The following is a 16,927-nucleotide window of genomic DNA, read 5'->3' as shown; positions in this document are numbered from 1 at the left end:
TCAACGGGGTGAGTCATAATACAGTACCACTTTCATTTTTAGCTATATAGCAATAATACACGTATATAATATCTGGAGACATTGGAGCCCTTCCCAGCTCTAACTCATTCTTCTATTTCAATTTATATATTAATTTAATAAACAGGAACCTGTTATGGTTTAACAATAGTGAGATCATAATTTGTCGAATTAGCGAGATTGAGAAACAGGGCTTGCCAAACGTTGACATAAGATGTTCATTTGCGCTTTATTTAGCTGGAAAACCAGTTGAACAGCAATATTCATAGATCGCAACACAAAGCTGCAGATGCAATGTCGGAAATTGCTGGTGAATCTGTAAAAAGTGAAGTAGATGAAGGATTCAACAAGTTTATCCTTCTTTACCACAAGGCATTGCAAGGATCGCGTATACCTGAAAAGTATTGGAGGAGCCTACACTATAAACTCACCCATGAGGTCAGTGTGCTATGCTAAATAAACTATATTACGCGAATTTATTAACATTAACACGGTGAATCTTTTGAAAATGACTCTTTTGAATTACTCTTTTTAAAATGACTCTTTTGAAAATGCCTCTTTAAAACAGGGGTAGGGAACCTATGGTTCAGGAGCCACATGTGGCTCTTTTGATGAGTGCATCTGGCTCTTTGCTAACCTGTGAGCTAAAATATGGGCACCGCTGATGACAGAATTGAGATATTACATCTAGAACTGCTTTAATCTTCATTCTTTTTGCAGTAGACTCTTATGGAATGCATCCTCTCATTGATTAACAACTGTATAAGAATATTTTTAAAAATATTCATTTTTTCCACTTTAAAAGGTGTGAAATTATAAAAACAAATGAAAAGGCAATCGTTTACATGTATGTATCTTAAATTCATAGTATGGCTCACAAGGAATAACATTGGAAAATATGATTTTTTTTGTGGCTCTTTTGCCGACCCCTTGCTTAAAAAGCTCAAGTTTTCTAAGAACGCCTACCAATTATTTCCTTGTCAGATTTATGATGCCGGGGAAGTGTTTGGAATCGTCCAGATCCAACCAAATGATGATAATGATGATGAAAAAAATGGTGAGTTCACGGACAAGTACAAGCGTGGAACAAAGATACGCTCCAAAGTGGTTGTCACTTGCGAAAGTGGATTGCAAGCTTCAAAGCCAACAAGGTAATCCGAAATGTCTTATTACAGATGATTTTTTAAAATTATCAGGCACCTCTATTACCTCCACTACTTATCTTTTCTTACGATTAACTTGCAAAAACATTTTTTTACCTTGCTTTGAACACATTACCTCTTTGTATCTGATGTTTGCAGTATTTTCCTGATAGACCACGCTTGGACCTATCGTGTCGAGTGTGCTCGTCAAGATCTGGAAGAGATTCCCGGCCTGTTGTCCAGAATGGCCTCTCTCATGGGGATTGACCTAAGTGGAAAGAACGCCGATTCCACTGCAGTAGAGCTTGTCATGGAACACATGTGGCTCTACAACCAGACTTATCAGCTTTCTCAAGGGGTACACCACCACCATATGTGCAGGGGTAGGGAACCTATGGCTCAAGAGCCATATATGGCTCTTTTGATGGGTGTCTATGCCTTTTTAAATCAGAATTTTTCTTCATTAGACTCTTCTGCATGCATTCTCTCATTGATACTCATTGATTAGCAACAGCAAAATAATGTTCTCAAAAGATTTTTTTTACTTTCAAAGTGGTGAAATGAATAATAAATGCTCACATTTTCATGTATTTTGACTTTTTAATTCAGAGTATGGCTCTTAAGGAATAATATTTGAAAATATGAATTGTTTATGGCTCTCTTTGTCAAAAAGGTTCCCGACCCCTGCTTTATGGTCATTTTAAATAACTTGAATCAGATTTTCTACTCCTAAAATGCCACAATGTTCAGTCTGCAGAAGAGAAGATCCCAGTATGGTACATCATGGACGAATTTGGTAGTTCGGTGCAGCATTCCGACAGGCCAACTTGTGCCATGGCTCCGTTCTTCTTTGCCGAAACCCAAGTGGCTTTCACTGTACTATGGCCACTGGAAGACCTGGAGGTGGATGGTAATGGAGATATTTCTAAAAGGAATATTTTATATTAAAATGTATATTGGTTTTCTGATTGGGAATCATTCCATGTCACAGATGAAGTAACCCGTGACTTTGCGTATGGAGAGACTAATCTTCTGGTTAGAGAGTGCCGTTTGTTACCATGGATACCTGCTGATCTACAAGCAGTTTGTCCAAAAATCACAGAGCCACCAGATTCATACTATGAGGTGGGGCTTGGTAATGCAAATTTATATGATTTGTGAAGGAAAATAGTTGTTAAAATGCAGCATGATTGTTAATATCTAAGTAATGTTTAATATCTAAGTACTGCTTATTATACAAGTACTGTTTAATATCTAAGTACATTTGACCGGCGACCAAACGTCCGATCACGTCATGGTTTTTAAATTGTTTCATTTTTAATAACTCATTCTTGCAAAAATATTAAAAATCAAATAACAAAGCAACCATTACTGACGTTTCTGTTATATTCCTAGGCAATTTGGCAAGAGAACAAGGAGCGACTTCCCGTGGAAATTAAACCAATGACGCTATCAGATGACAGAATACTCAAGTATATCTCTTTCATTATTACAATGTTCTTTTTCAGATTTGTATAGCTCAAGTTGTCAAATTTCTTTCCAGGGTATACTCTGAAATGTCACAAGTGGTTGACAACTTGACGCATCCACGCTTGGAGCTGACAGAAAACGAGGAGGAAGCGGATATCATTTGGAGCTACAACCACATCAAGGACTACGAGTGAGTTTTTTGTTCCACATGCAAACGTTCAGGGCCGGGTCAGCACAAGATACGATACATATAAAAAAGTGCATCCGTTAACAGTACATATGAAACATAAACAGAAAAAAGGACTAAAGTATTAGCATACTCATCACTCATCATTCAAGTAAAAAGTATAAAATACAAAGTCATGTAAAAAGTACAAAGTATAAAGTCACGTAAAAAGTATAATGTACAAAGTCAAGTAAAAAGTGTAAAGTACAAAGTCAAGTAAAAAGTGTAAAGTACAAAGCCAAGTAAAAAGTATAAAGTACAAAGTCAAGTAAAATGTATAAAATACAAAGTCATGTAAAAAGTACAAAGTCACGTAAAAAGTATAATGTACAAAGTCAAGTAAAAAGTGTAAAGTACAAAGTCAAGTAAAAAGTAAAGTATAATGTCAAGTAAAAAGTATAAAATACAAAGTCAAGTAAAAAGTATAAAGTACAAAGTCAAGTGAAATGTATAAGGTACAAAGTCAAGTAAAAAGTACAAAGTCAAATAAAAAGGAAGGTATTAAGAAATATTAATATGTGATTTAAAAAAAGATAGAGGGGCTGTAAAACACGAAAAACAAATAAGTATTGGCCGGATGGGACCCGTGGGCCGTAGTTTTCCCATGTCTGGTTTAAGGACTAATGTACATGAGACCCCATTGCTTTGTTATTGTGCAAAACCCTCTAACAGAAAGCTGAGCGTGGAGCGACCACATGTCATGCTGAACCAGTTTCCCTGCGAGAACCTTATCACTGTGAAGGACTGCCTCGCCGCTGTGGCCCGAAGAATTACAGGTGCTTTGGATGTGATACCGAAGACCTTCAACCTCCAGACCGAGCTACCACAATTCATAAGACACTACCAAGAGAGACAGCAGAGGTACACAAATCACACTCATCATTTTTCATGTATTTCTGTTTGTTACATTCAATATGACTTCTTTGTTTTTTATTCTAGAGGTGAAGACAACCACTGGATATGTAAACCATGGAATTTAGCTCGTGGGATGGATATTCACATCACTGAGAATCTGAACTACATCATCCGACAGAGAGAGAGTACACCAAAGGTAATAGTCATCATACCCAGCAATGCGTAAACAGAAACAGAAAAAAAGGACTTAAGTATTAACATACTCATCACTCATCATTCAAGTCAAAAGTATAAAGTACAAAGTCAAGTCAAAAGTATAAAGTACAAAGTCAAGTCAAAAGTATAAAGTACAAAGTCAAGTCAAAAGTATAAAGTACAAAGTCAAGTCAAAAGTATAAAGTACAAAGTCAAGTAAAAAGTATAAAGTACAAAGTCAAGTTAAAAAGTATAAAGTACAAAGTCATGTAAAAAGTATAAAGTACAAAGTCAAGTCAAAAGTATAAAGTCAAGTCAAAAGTATAAAGTACAAAGTCAAGTCAAAAGTATGAAGTACAAAGTCAAGTTAAAAAGTATAAAGTACAAAGCCAAGTTAAAACGTATAAAGTACAAAGTCAAGTTAAAACGTATAAAGTACAAAGTCAAGTAAAAAAGTATAAAGTACAAAGTCAAGTTAAAACGTATAAAGTACAAAGTCAAGTTAAAAAGTATAAAAGTACAAAGTCAAGTAAGAAGTATACAGTTTAGAGGGAACATTGACCAAAGGTATTGTTTTTTTTAAGTTGGTTTCATATGTAAACTTAGCTTATTTAATGCAGAATTTCACAGTGTCTTTCTCTTTTTATGGCTACTTAACAGGTTGTCTGTAAATACCTGGAGGATCCGGTACTGTTTGAGAGAGAGGACATTGGACTAGTGAAGTTTGACTTCCGATACATGTTGATGTTGCGCTCTGTCAACCCTCTGCGTCTCTATGCCTACAAAGTCTTCTGGTTGCGCTTTGCAAATAGGTAATGGGTGATTATACAGTTCATATCAAAACAATTTTTTAGGGCTGCTGTCATTGTAGATTTAAATCATTGGTTAACAAACATTGAATGGTTTGTAGAATCATTTCAGAATATGTTTTTCTCCTCCACTTACCCAGGCCCTTCTCCCTGGACCATTTTGATGACTACCAGAAACACTTTACTGTCATGAACTATACAGAAGGTGTAGAGCTGAAACAGGTACTGTTAATGCAGTTTAAACAGGGATTATGAAATAGAAAATACAATAATTTTGGGGTGTTGTGTAAAACCTGGAGAAAAATTAGACATTTAATAAGCAGGCTGATATTCTATTTATGTTACACTACACAATACACTCATCCCAAAATTACCATACACAACAATCTTAATTTAAAAAGAATAAATAATGTTGTCATATTAGCTAATCTCTAATTAAACAATCACTACCAACAGGTTCATTTTGATGAATTTATCCCCATGTTTGAAAAGCAGTACCCCCAGTATCAATGGAAAGAAGTAGAGGTAAGTCACTTAAAACTCATGCTACATTCTAACAGCATACAGAAATTGTTTTTACTTTTTTTACAATAGTTTTTATCTATTCCTTTTTTTCTTTTAGGCCAAATTGTTTGAAGCTTTCAAGAGCCTTTTTGAGGCTTATTCATCACGACCCGCGCCGTACGGCGTTTATCCGTATCCGTCTTCCCGAGCTATTTACGCTGTGGACCTCATGCTCAAATGGGGAACAAGTGAAAACGGCAAGTATTCTAGCAATTCTTTCTACGGCACCTTTAAAAAGTCAGCATTTATAAATTATCAACAACTCTGCACTATAGGAGTTAGCACAGACATGCTTTTTTTCTGTTTATGTTTCATACGTACTGTTAACGGATGCACTTTTTTATATGTATCCTATCTTGTGCTGACCCGGCCCATCTGTCACATTTTTAAAGTCAATTTGGTGACCCCCGGGCCCAAAAGTTTGCCCACCCTGAGCTAGGAAAAGCAATATATGTAACGTATGCTTTTTTTCAACAGGTGATCGCATCATGATTCCTCAAATTCTGGAGTTTAACTTCAGCCCAGATTGTGCTCGGGCCTGTAAATACCACCCAGACTTTTACAACCACATGTTCCAGACACTGTTCTTGGATCAACCGGAAGAGTGCCCTGTGACACAGATTGCATGAGTATGTATTATGGGTAATCCATCCTTAAAGTTCAAACTTGTATCCATAAAGATTGGATACCCTGCTGTATAGTTTTCTGTTATCACCTTACTAGAAAAGGAGCTTTTCTGTTATCACCTTACTACAAAAGGAGCAGGTAAAAGGTTTCTCAACAATGTAAACTGGGTTTTTAAGGTTGACTTTTGAGGGATTCTGAACTGAGCACGAATTGATTTTCTCTCCTCTGTGGTTACTTGGGTGTTTTATGAAATATAAAATATAATAGAAATATAAAATGTAGTTAATTATGACTACAATGGTATTCATGTTGTTAGGTGAAAATTTACAAGAGAAAGATACAAAATACTATTGATGAAAACATTGAAATGCAGCAAATCATACAGGGAAAGAAAATGGATGGAATATTTGAATGTCTAACAAGAAAAAGTAGTTTTAGGTTCAGTTCTGCAAAGTAGTATAACGTTACTATTAAACCACTTTCGTGTTATAATTACGAAAGCCAGAGGAGGGCAGTGAAAGAAGCCCTATTTAGTAAACAGTTTTGGTTCTTATACATGTTTAGGACCATTCTTTATTATTTGTATGGTTATTTTTCATTAAAATCCAAATTTTTGCCAAGGCTAAATCATAGCAACCTGGAGGGAGTTGAGTGTCTCTAATTGGAAATAATTACTAATATAAACAGAGACATTTTGTGTGAGATTTAACACTACGAAGTCATCCACCAATGGCACTCCAGTTGTGGAATATGTTGGTGGACTTCCGAGATTTTGTCTCTCCACAGCTTCTTCTTCTTCTTCTTCAAAGATGCACCAGTAATTGGAAATGACCGTAACCGCCCTGTACAGACGTAAGTACGACAACTCATGAGTAATTAGTTTACCGGAAGGCCGGCGTTTCGCAAAGCAGCTCTAATGGGCATTAGGGAATAATGATGCATGTGATTAAAGGGCCAGCCTTCTGCTTTGGCTCTCTGTTGATTGAGTTGTGTTCAAACTTGAGATGTTCCTCGGAACGATGACGTCTCTCTTCGATTTTATGATGATGATGATGGATGATGGTGATGATATTGATGATGAGTAGGAGGATGATGATGAAGATGAAAATGATGATGATGAGGAGGATGATTATGATGATAATTGATGATGGTGATGATAATAATGAAGATGAAAATGATGATGATGGTGATGAGTAGGAGGATGATGATGGTGATGAGGATGAGAATGATGATGAAGATGAAAATGATGATGATAATGATGAGGAAGATGATTATGATGATAATTGACGATGGTGATGATAATGATGATGATGGTGATTAGAATGATGATGAAGATGAAAATGATGATGAAGATGAAAATGATGAGGAGGATGATGATAATGATGAGGAGGATGATGATGATAATGATGAGGATGATGATTATGATGATAGTGATAGTGATTGATGATGAAGAAGATGAAAATGATGCTGATGATGAGGATGATTGATGATGATGAGTAGGAGGATCATGATGGTGATGATGATCATCATCATCATTTTTGCTTACAGGTTTGCGGAAAGCCATACGCACCCCTCATATGACCCACGTAGGACTCGTACGCCATATATTCCCTACCACAAGCCCCTAATGCCTATACACATGTTGTTTGGTGTGGGTTTTGTGTTGTTGTTTATTTTTTTTCCTTCTGGGCGTAACGCTGACGTGCGTCTTCAAGGAGGAGGCGGAACACACACGCGCTTAAACGCAAAAGCGCCCCAACCAACAAACCACCCCTCCCATCCACCACCTTGCTCTTTCTTTGACGATGACCCGCAGCGGGTGATGTCGGCGACTCTAAACTAAAAGAGAGATGGAGCTTTCGGGCTGAGAGCATCTCGAGGAGCGCGGCTCGCTGGCTCACTAACTCGCAGCCGCTTACTTGCTTCTCCATGGAGTGAGTGTGAGTTGAGTCATGTGCGCTTCCAAGCGATGGGCAAGTTTGACGACAACCAGAGGGTCGTCCTCAACGTCGGGGGCACCAGACATGAGACGTACAAGAGCACCCTGAAGACGCTGCCGGGGACGCGGCTGGCTCAACTCGCTGGCTCCGACACCGAGTCCGACTGTGACTCTGAGCCCAGTTCGATGGTGGATCGGCTGCAACAAGTCTCCGGCTTCATCGAGTACAATGCACGGAACAACGAGTACTTCTTCGACCGCCACCCAGGCGTCTTCGCCTACGTGCTCAACTACTACCGCACGGGGAAGCTCCATTGCCCGGCGGATGTGTGTGGACCCCTGTTCGAGGAAGAGCTCTCCTTCTGGGGCATCGATGAGACGGACGTGGAGCCGTGCTGTTGGATGACCTATCGCCAGCATCGAGATGCTGAGGAGGCGCTTGATGTCTTCGAGCTCAACGTGGTGGATTCAGCTGAGCAGGAGGATGAAGATGTGGTGGGCAAGAGGCTCGGGATCGAGGATGTGGCTGTCGACGGGAGTGGTGGTGTTGGACTGTGGCGTAAGTGGCGACCGGTGGTGTGGAATCTGTTCGAGGACCCCTATTCATCCAGGGCAGCCAGGGTAAGGACTCATGCATGCACGTTGGGATGGATGGATGCTGGGATGCTCTCTTGTTCTGATTACCAAACTTTCCCCTTCCAGTGCAGTCAACAAATGACCATAAAGCAGGGGTCTTTGACGAAGAGAGCCATAAACAATTGATATTTTCAAACATTATTCCTTGAGAGCCATACTCAGAATTTAAAAGTCAAAATACATGAAAATGTGAGCATTTACTATTCATTTCACCACTTTTAAAGTAAAAAAAGTCTGAATTCTTTTGAGAACATTATTTTGCTGTTGCTAATTAATGAGTATCAATGAGAGACTGCTTTCAGAAGAGTCTAATGAAGAAAAATATGATTTTAAAAGGCGGAGAGCCATAGACATCCATTAAAAGACCCACATATGGCTCCTGAGCCATAGGTTCCCTACCCCCTGCTCTAAGCTAACCTGTTTGGTAAAAAATGGGAACCGTTGGTGCCATTTTAATTATAATTTATCTTCATTAGACTCTTCTGCATGTATACTGTCATTAATACTTATTGATTAATACATTTTCATGGAATAATGTTTGAAAATATGAATTGTTTATGGCTCTTTTCATCAAAAAGATTCCTGACCCCTGAATTAGAGCATTTACGTGCCATTTTGTGACAACTTGAACAAACGGAGTTCGTGGTCGAGCAATCAATTGCTTTCACGGAGCAAAGAATCTCAATGAAAACGGGCGGTGGGGATGAGCAATAATGTTACCATGACGACACGGAGGCTGAGCGTGCTTTGGTGTTTTCAGGCGTGCGGCACCCAGACGAGTTGGATTTTTAACCTCTTAAGTGGCAGAAAGCAAGCGGGCGCTCTCGGATGAAATCAAAGACGAGGCTAATGGGAAAGGGTGGGGAGGGTGCCGGAGCGCACACACAAGGAAATCAAACTACTAGTGGTTGAAATGTATCTTTCTCCAGTTGAAATTTACATTTGTATTCTAATTCTCCTAAAACAACAATTATAATATCAGAAAGGATGTGACTAAATGACAGTTCTTTTGCGTTATTTGCTAATTTTGGATATACTTTCATATCCATACTTTTCTGTATCATACATTTTAATTCGTGGGCTAGAATTCGGGTCAAGTAAATAACTGGGATATTTATTTGACCGTCACTTTTTGGCCAGACAATAGTAATATCCATAAGTGCTTTGTTTTCTCTTTAAAGCTTTCATGTTGATTTAGTGACTGAGAACAATTTTTGTAGTGCATGAAAATACGCCACTTGAAGATGACATTGACTCTGTCTACAGCTATAAATCAACTTTTTGACAAAATAACATTGTTTCTGTGCAAAGGGAGAAGAGTGTATGTTTAATTCACTTGTTAATAGTCTCTGGAGGTGATTTGAACTGAAGCAAGTTAATTAAACTTGTCCGGGCTTATTCTCTGGCTCAAAAGTTAATGATTTACCCTGATTTTCGTAGGAAGGCGAGCAAGTGGAACGGTAAATAACCTGCAAATGCAGAGTACAGCGGAACAAAGTTTAATATATAAGTACTGTTTAATATCTAAGTACTGTTGAAACCAGCTCTCAAAATCATGTTCATGAGAGAGTTTAATATCTAAGTACTGTTTCATATCTAAGTACTGTTTCATATCCAAGTACTGTTTCATATCGAAGTACTGTTTAATATCCATGTACTGTTTCATATCTAAGTACTGTTTCATATCGAAGTACTGTTTCATATCGAAGTACTGTTTCATATCCAAGTACTGTTTCATATCCAAGTACTGTTTCATATCCAAGTACTGTTTCATATCCAAGTACTGTTTCATATCTAAGTACTGTTTCATATCTAAGTACTGTTTCATATCGGAGTACTGTTTCATATCTAAGTACTGTTTCATATCTAAGTAGTGTTTCATATCGAAGTACTGTTTCATATCTAAATACGTTATTTGACGTGTATTTTTCTTCTTTCCAATGCAGTTCATTGCCTTTGCATCTTTATTCTTCATCCTGGTTTCCATCACCACCTTCTGCTTGGAGACCCACGAGGCCTTCCACACCATCATCAACAAAGCAAAAACCACACGCAACAACAGCGCCCCCGACGCTGGACCGCCGCAGTACGAGATCGAAACAGACCCCGCTCTCACCTACGTAGAAGCCGTTTGCGTCTTCTGGTTCACCACCGAGTTCCTAGTCCGGGTGACCTTCTGCCCGGTCAAGTTAGAATTCATCAAAAGTCTTCTCAACATCATCGACTTTGTGGCCATCCTTCCATTCTACTTAGAAGTAGGCTTGAGCGGCCTTTCCTCCCAAGCCGCCAAGGACGTATTGGGATTCCTCAGAGTGGTGCGTTTCGTCCGTATCCTCCGTATCTTCAAGCTAACACGCCACTTTGTAGGTCTCCGGGTATTAGGCCACACATTGCGGGCTAGCACCAACGAATTCCTGCTCCTCATCATCTTCTTAGCCTTGGGAGTGTTGATCTTTGCCACCATGATCTACTACGCCGAACGTATTGGCGCCAAACCCAACGACCCTTCGGCGAGCCTCCACACAAAGTTTAAAAACATCCCAATCGGTTTTTGGTGGGCCGTGGTGACCATGACTACTCTAGGCTACGGTGACATGTATCCCAAGACGTGGTCTGGCATGGTGGTGGGCGCACTATGCGCCTTGGCGGGGGTGCTTACCATAGCCATGCCTGTTCCTGTGATTGTCAATAACTTTGGGATGTACTACTCCTTGGCCATGGCTAAGCAGAAGCTCCCCAAGAAGCGTAAGAAGCACATTCCTCAGGCGGCTCAGGGAGGGTCCCCTACCTACTACAACGCCGACCTCCCTACCACTCAAGGTGACCTCTACCAGGCCAAAGACGGCATGGTACTCGAACGCTCAGGTAGGGCAAGAGAAACGCCATTGGAAGCCAATGAAGATACGCTACTCCTTTGTGCGTTTTCATTCATTTCACATTTTAGTCTCCCATTTTGATATTATTGGAGGGTAAAACCAGCTTGCTAATCGCCGCCCGCAGTTCTGTCGGCGGATTGTAGCAGTGGCAGCGACTTGGACGCGTCTCCGGAGGAGAGGGTGCCGGAGGAGAGGTCGAGCATCCAAGAGCGAGAGCGCCGGAGTGGTGGGACGTGTTTTCTACTCGCCGCTAGTGATTATAACTGTCCAGCCGATGGAGGCCTAAGAAAGACAGGTATGTACGTAATGTCATAGTAATTGCTTATTAAGTTTGCATTTTAAGTTGAGAAGGTACCTGGTGGACTCTGAAAACGAGTCCCACGTTTGCTACATTAAGTGATGGAGATTTGCACGTTGCCTGTCTTTTGGTCGCCGGTCAAATGGGGACAGAGTTTACTGTTGAAACCAGCTCTCAAAATTAGATTCATGAGAGAGAGTTTAATATCTAAGTACTGTTTAATATCTAAGTACTGTTTCATATCTAAGTACTGTTAAATATCTAAGTACTGTTTCATATCTGAGTACTGTTTCATATCTAAGTACTGTTAAATATCTAAGTACTGTTTCATATCTGAGTACTGTTTCAGATCTGAGTACTGTTAAATATCTAAGTACTGTTTCATATCTGATTACTGTTTAATATCTAAGTATTGTTGAAACCAGCTCTCAAAATTATATTCATTAGAGAGTTTAATATCTAAATATTTACTGTTGATTCATGATAGAGTTAAATATCTAAGTACTATTGAAAAAGGTAGATATTTAGATATGAAACTCATGTATATAATTTTGAGAGCTGGTTTCAACAGTACTTAGACATTAAACATTACTTAGATATGAAACAGTACTTAGATATTTAACTCTCTCTCTTAGATGGCACATTTATGCATGTAAAAAGTTGTATGTTTCTGATTCTTCACTCTTAGATCACTGCAAAGAGATGGTGTTCACTGGTTTCACGCAAGCAGAGGGTGGCGTTCTATCTTAAAGAAATTGTGAAAGCAGCCCATTGGCTTAAAGGTAACCAACCCCTCTGTACCCGGTCACGGCTTCCATGAAGAAATCTCCCAACCATCGGCTCCAAAAGTTAGTCCTTTTGGTTGTACGCTTTATTTCACGTGCCAGCCAAGTGCCTTGAGATAACATTGTTGGGAATTGAAAGTACTGTATTCAAAATGGAAATAGATGTTGCCGAGACTGTCATGCGTTTTGTATTTTGACTCCAGCAAGAAACACCAAGAACCTTCATTTTCTTCTTTTTAACGCAAAAGTTTCCAAATTAAGTCCTCGAGAAAGTCCGATCTATTGAATTCATGCCATTTTTCTAGTTTGACTTTTCTACAATGTCAGTATTCCTTATGTGCTCAAACAGGTGTGTGCACATGCATACACATATACAGACCTCACCCTTGCCTACATTCTTTATTCTTCAGTAGTAGCCAAAGGGTTGCTTAGCAACTGGCTTGCCGATGATGCGGTCTGCACGCAGATTGGTGAAAAGATCAGAAAAAAAGAAACATTTCTCCTTGTCTGTTAACTAAATTATTGATTACTTCAATCGAAAACCAAACAATAGTCATTCATACACACCAAGTTTCATCCTTGTACGTGTGATTAAAAAAATATAGGATATTCATAGTTTTTGATTTTCTGTTTGAATAAGGAACCCAGGAAGAGACTATAATAATTTGAGGACCTATTTGAAGACCCCATATGGAGCAATGTTCCCTCTGAACTGTGCAATTGCGTACTACTTTCGTCTTCTCTGCGCAGCAGCAATCATATGGCGCGTAGTAAATAAAATCCAAACTTTTTTTTAACCCTTTCCCCATAATGGCGCCGTTTACGCGGCAACCAGTGGAAGTAACTCTGTCCACTCTTATGTTTTTCATGTTTTACAGCATGTTTTACATGAAAAATTAGAGTGAACATTGACATGCACCTGCTTATGGCAAATGTGATACTGGTATGCCCATAGCCAGCAATGATGATGTCACTCAAACTGGTACTCAATGCGCTCAGGGAGGTTGTCCTTCTGCCCAGACCAACAAAAAATTAGAGGGAATATTGATTTCGAGGCATCCCAATCGCTTATACAGGAGAATAAAAGATGGCGTAGATGCAAAAGGCTCTATGGAGACGATTGCACGGTTTGGGCGGCAGCAGAAAGTTACATTACGTCCGTCCATAGCCTCGTGTGTAAATAAGTCGCCAGTAAAAGCCCGTTTGACGTTGGCTGTTGCTAAGTTGCGCCTTGAGAAACACTCTGCCTTCACTATGGCAATGTACAAGTTGATGAACACGTCTTGCCCGACATATTCATGAATGAGCCAAATTATATTTTTTTCTGGGTTTGAAAAACTGCAACTCAATTAGAGCCTATGATTTGTATTTTAACCGCTGTAAAAAGTAATAATAGTCCACTCTGAAAACAAGACAAAACTAGCCAACTTTCTATTACTCACATTTTTGCTCTTATAGTTTTAGATTTGCAATAATCTAAGAGACAGAAAGCATTAATCCACACTGTGATTTTAGTCCAAAAAATGAGGGTTGAAAAAAAACAAAATAAGATTGACGAGCTTTGTGTATTTTTTAGAAAGTTGTTGTAACTTGACAAAAAAAGATGTTTATTTTTCTCAAACTAGTACCTGTATTTTAATGTCTCACCCTTATGTAAAAGTCATAGTTGTCCAATATCATTGTGTCTTAATCCGAGTTCACGTTTTTTATGTTTTAACCGTAAGGAAGAAAACAAAATCGAGTTTAAAGTCTGTATTTTGTGGAGCCTTTGTTTGACCTATTGACCTGCATGCTAAAAAGTCTAATAATTAAAAAAATATATACGATACCACCGTATAACATGTCGAAAATATTATGTATAAAGCTGAACATTTCACATAAACTATCTTTTATTGAATGAGTTCTTTTATTGTGACTTAAACAGGTTTTGGAGGAATTGTGGGCACTCATTTGAGGCATTATATCTCCGAGGAATTCTAACTATCTTTACTCCGGTTCCCATGGAAACTGCCACAGACGTGCCACGGTGAGGTAAATAGTCAGTACGTAACTCTATTTTGTTTTGCTGATTAAAAAAAAAACATTAAAATAACAAATGAGGGTGCAAAAGTCAAAACACGGTACACGAAATGAAGAAAACATATCTAATGTCCCGGAAAGCCTTCTCATTGAAAACGTTAAAAACTCCGCTCTATTCATAACGCCACTGTCGGGAGCATCTTTATTTGGCTGCCATGGCGACCATGGTACATTGAAGTCGTCAACCTTTAGTTGATATTCAGTTCCATCACAAAAGCCAACCTTGGAGGATTTGGCAGATAAGACTTGTCCAATGCATTCTTTGCAACATTTAACAATGGAAGTCCTTCAAGTTCCTCTCTTGCAAATGCACACTTTTCTTACCATTGGGTGTAGGACAGGAAAAATATGGCCCGCGGGCCACATACGGCCCGCGAGGCGTTTTAATCCGGCCCGCCGACATTGTCCAAATAGATTTTTTTTCACCCCAAAATGGCGCCGTCATTCCGAAGCCAGTGGCAGTAGCTCTTTCCACTCGTATTTGTTTTTTGTGTTTTACAGCCCCTCTATCTTTTTTAAATGACATTTTAATATTTCTTAATACATTCCTTTTTACTTTACTTTGTACTTCATGCTTTTTACTTCAATAATGAGTATGTTAATACTTTAGTCCTTTTTTTCCCTGTTTATGTTTCATATGTACTGTTAACGGATGCACTTTTTTATGTGTATCATATCTTGTGCTGAGCCAGCCCATCTGTCACATTTTTTAAGTCAATCTGATAGGCCCCAGCCCGAAAAGTTTGCCCAACCTTGCTGTAGGAGAACTTAGATAACAAGGGAAAAAATATATACTCATTTGCCTTGACCGATGATGAACAAAAAGAAGGCGTTTTTTTCCGTTTTGTGTCATCGACAAGAAATTGTGTGATTTATGACATCTTTGGTTAAAGCTGTCGTTGTTTTCCTTGAATTTCAATGTTTATTCAACAATCCATTTGCCAGAATTATGTTCTCCCTCTTACATACTCCAGTTACCATACCGGGATTTTTGTGTTTACGTTTAAAATATGAAAATAATTGAAAAAAACTGTTTGAAATGATATTTTCTTCTCCAATAGTATTACACAGGCCAATATACTTTGCATCCTCAAATTCTGCAAGGATGTCTCTGCCATCTAAGGGTAAGAAAAGAGAACAGCATTTATTATATACATATTTTTTCACCACTTTTTTTCGTACAAGCCAAGCTTTTATTTCTTTTCATTGTAATTGTATTATTGATGCAAAAAAGCAGTTCATTTCATCTCTGGAATTTCAATTACGTTTTCAGATGGAACATAATTTATGCAATTTATACAAAAACAATCATAGCATTAATACAATGTAAATAACAATACAGATATGATGTCGATTACATCATCATTATCATCCCTTGAAAAATGGCTTCCTAATTCCAACTCTTGTTCAAAATGAAGGCTTATTAGTGCTACTTGAAGGGTATTAATATTTGACTCAATGTCCAAGGTCACAATCACAACTATTTTTAGACATTTTGGTCATGAATCAAGTCCAAAAAATTCATAAATGCGCTAACAAAGATAATATAAAATCCTGGAATGCATGTAATGAATAACTATAACTTCCTGACACTTCAGTTGACCCAAATTCCTCCAAAATGTCCTCTAAAACATTCCCCACTCTTCATGTTGATCATATTAATGTGCTTCTGTTTAGATAGCTGTTTCCAATGCACTTTTTCACAGAGGGCCCAGGGTGAGTGGGGGTTGACCCCCAATCACATCTGCAGGGTAGATTAGGGGTACCATCGTAATGTTTTTCACAATCGCCACTCCTTGAGGGAGGTGCCAATTGTATTCTGTCAAAACGCAGGGGACAGTCCATGTGTGGGCAGTGAAAAATATCCAAGACATGAAGTCACAGATTCCCAAAACAATCAAAAGCTGTGTCCAAATAAGTGATGAATCAGCACGCATTCCTAAGAATTACTGCACTGGATTGTTGTAGTCTATGTTCCCGGCCTCCATGGCAACCAACAAAAATTTAGGGTGTCGTGTGGATTACCTTTATCCTCAATGCCACTAGGTCAGGATGGGTCATTGATGTCTTTGATGTTGTGTTCTGGAAAACATGAAATCCTTTGGGGCATGCTTTTTGATGCTCGCCTTTTTTGACCTAGCATGCCGTAGAACACGTGCAGTACTGCGGTCTTTTGGTCGCCAGTCAAATGAACTTACTAAACAGTACTTGGATATTAAACAGTGCTTAGATATTAAACAGTACTTAGATATTAAACAGTACTTAGATATTAAACAGTACTTAAATATTAAACAGTACTTAGATATTAAACAGGACTTGGATATTAAACAGTACTTAGATATAAAACAGTGCTTAGATATGAAACAGTACTTGGATATTAAACAGTACTTAGATATTAAACAGTACTT

At 38.6% G+C, this 16,927-nt stretch overlaps 2 protein-coding genes across 5 annotated transcripts; both read left to right on the top strand.

Annotated features, from left to right (window-relative positions):
- Window positions 1-10,573, top strand: ttll12 (tubulin tyrosine ligase-like family, member 12). Of its 3 annotated transcripts, none has more exons than XM_077709142.1 (15): window positions 1-456; window positions 1,003-1,169; window positions 1,320-1,518; window positions 1,911-2,070; window positions 2,152-2,285; window positions 2,556-2,632; window positions 2,704-2,820; window positions 3,529-3,717; window positions 3,796-3,907; window positions 4,567-4,718; window positions 4,856-4,937; window positions 5,172-5,240; window positions 5,338-5,476; window positions 5,757-5,908; window positions 10,428-10,573. In XM_077709142.1, exons 1-14 carry the CDS (start codon window positions 313-315, stop codon window positions 5,906-5,908), a joined length of 1,893 nt encoding a protein of 630 aa, XP_077565268.1. In that variant the 5' UTR covers window positions 1-312; the 3' UTR covers window positions 10,428-10,573. The 3 variants fall into 3 exon arrangements, 2 of the variants coding, with proteins under 2 accessions (XP_077565268.1, XP_077565267.1); XR_013324576.1 differs by lacking the exon at window positions 10,428-10,573 and adding an exon at window positions 6,026-6,538 and having other exon boundaries at window positions 2-456; window positions 5,757-5,994; XM_077709141.1 differs by lacking the exon at window positions 10,428-10,573 and having other exon boundaries at window positions 2-456; window positions 5,757-6,538.
- Window positions 6,630-14,928, top strand: kcnc2 (potassium voltage-gated channel, Shaw-related subfamily, member 2). 2 transcript variants are annotated; one of them, XM_077709143.1, is made up of 5 exons: window positions 6,630-6,758; window positions 7,455-8,466; window positions 10,428-11,397; window positions 11,482-11,652; window positions 12,344-14,928. In XM_077709143.1, exons 2-5 carry the CDS (start codon window positions 7,876-7,878, stop codon window positions 12,403-12,405), a joined length of 1,794 nt encoding a protein of 597 aa, XP_077565269.1. In that variant the 5' UTR covers window positions 6,630-6,758; window positions 7,455-7,875; the 3' UTR covers window positions 12,406-14,928. The 2 variants fall into 2 exon arrangements, with proteins under 2 accessions (XP_077565269.1, XP_077565270.1); XM_077709144.1 differs by having other exon boundaries at window positions 6,634-6,758; window positions 10,428-11,346.
- Window positions 14,929-16,927: the final 1,999 nt, after the last annotated feature.

The sequence above is a fragment of the Stigmatopora nigra genome, chromosome 23 (assembly GCF_051989575.1).
Source record: "Stigmatopora nigra isolate UIUO_SnigA chromosome 23, RoL_Snig_1.1, whole genome shotgun sequence".
Taxonomy (NCBI): domain Eukaryota; kingdom Metazoa; phylum Chordata; class Actinopteri; order Syngnathiformes; family Syngnathidae; genus Stigmatopora; species Stigmatopora nigra.
This window is presented reverse-complemented; position numbering and strand designations above follow the sequence as displayed.

Bases quoted from the DNA above. Each gene is read 5' to 3' on its own strand.
- ttll12 (XM_077709142.1), top strand. From the start codon at position 313: ATGTCGGAAATTGCTGGTGAATCTGTAAAAAGTGAAGTAGATGAAGGA. The intron at 457-1,002 runs GTCAGTGTGCTA...TTTCCTTGTCAG, and splicing joins ACTATAAACTCACCCATGAG to ATTTATGATGCCGGGGAAGT. The intron at 3,908-4,566 runs GTAATAGTCATC...GCTACTTAACAG, and splicing joins AGAGAGAGAGTACACCAAAG to GTTGTCTGTAAATACCTGGA.
- kcnc2 (XM_077709143.1), top strand. From the start codon at position 7,876: ATGGGCAAGTTTGACGACAACCAGAGGGTCGTCCTCAACGTCGGGGGC. The intron at 8,467-10,427 runs GTAAGGACTCAT...TTTCCAATGCAG, and splicing joins ATTCATCCAGGGCAGCCAGG to TTCATTGCCTTTGCATCTTT. The intron at 11,398-11,481 runs GTGCGTTTTCAT...CGCCGCCCGCAG, and splicing joins TGAAGATACGCTACTCCTTT to TTCTGTCGGCGGATTGTAGC.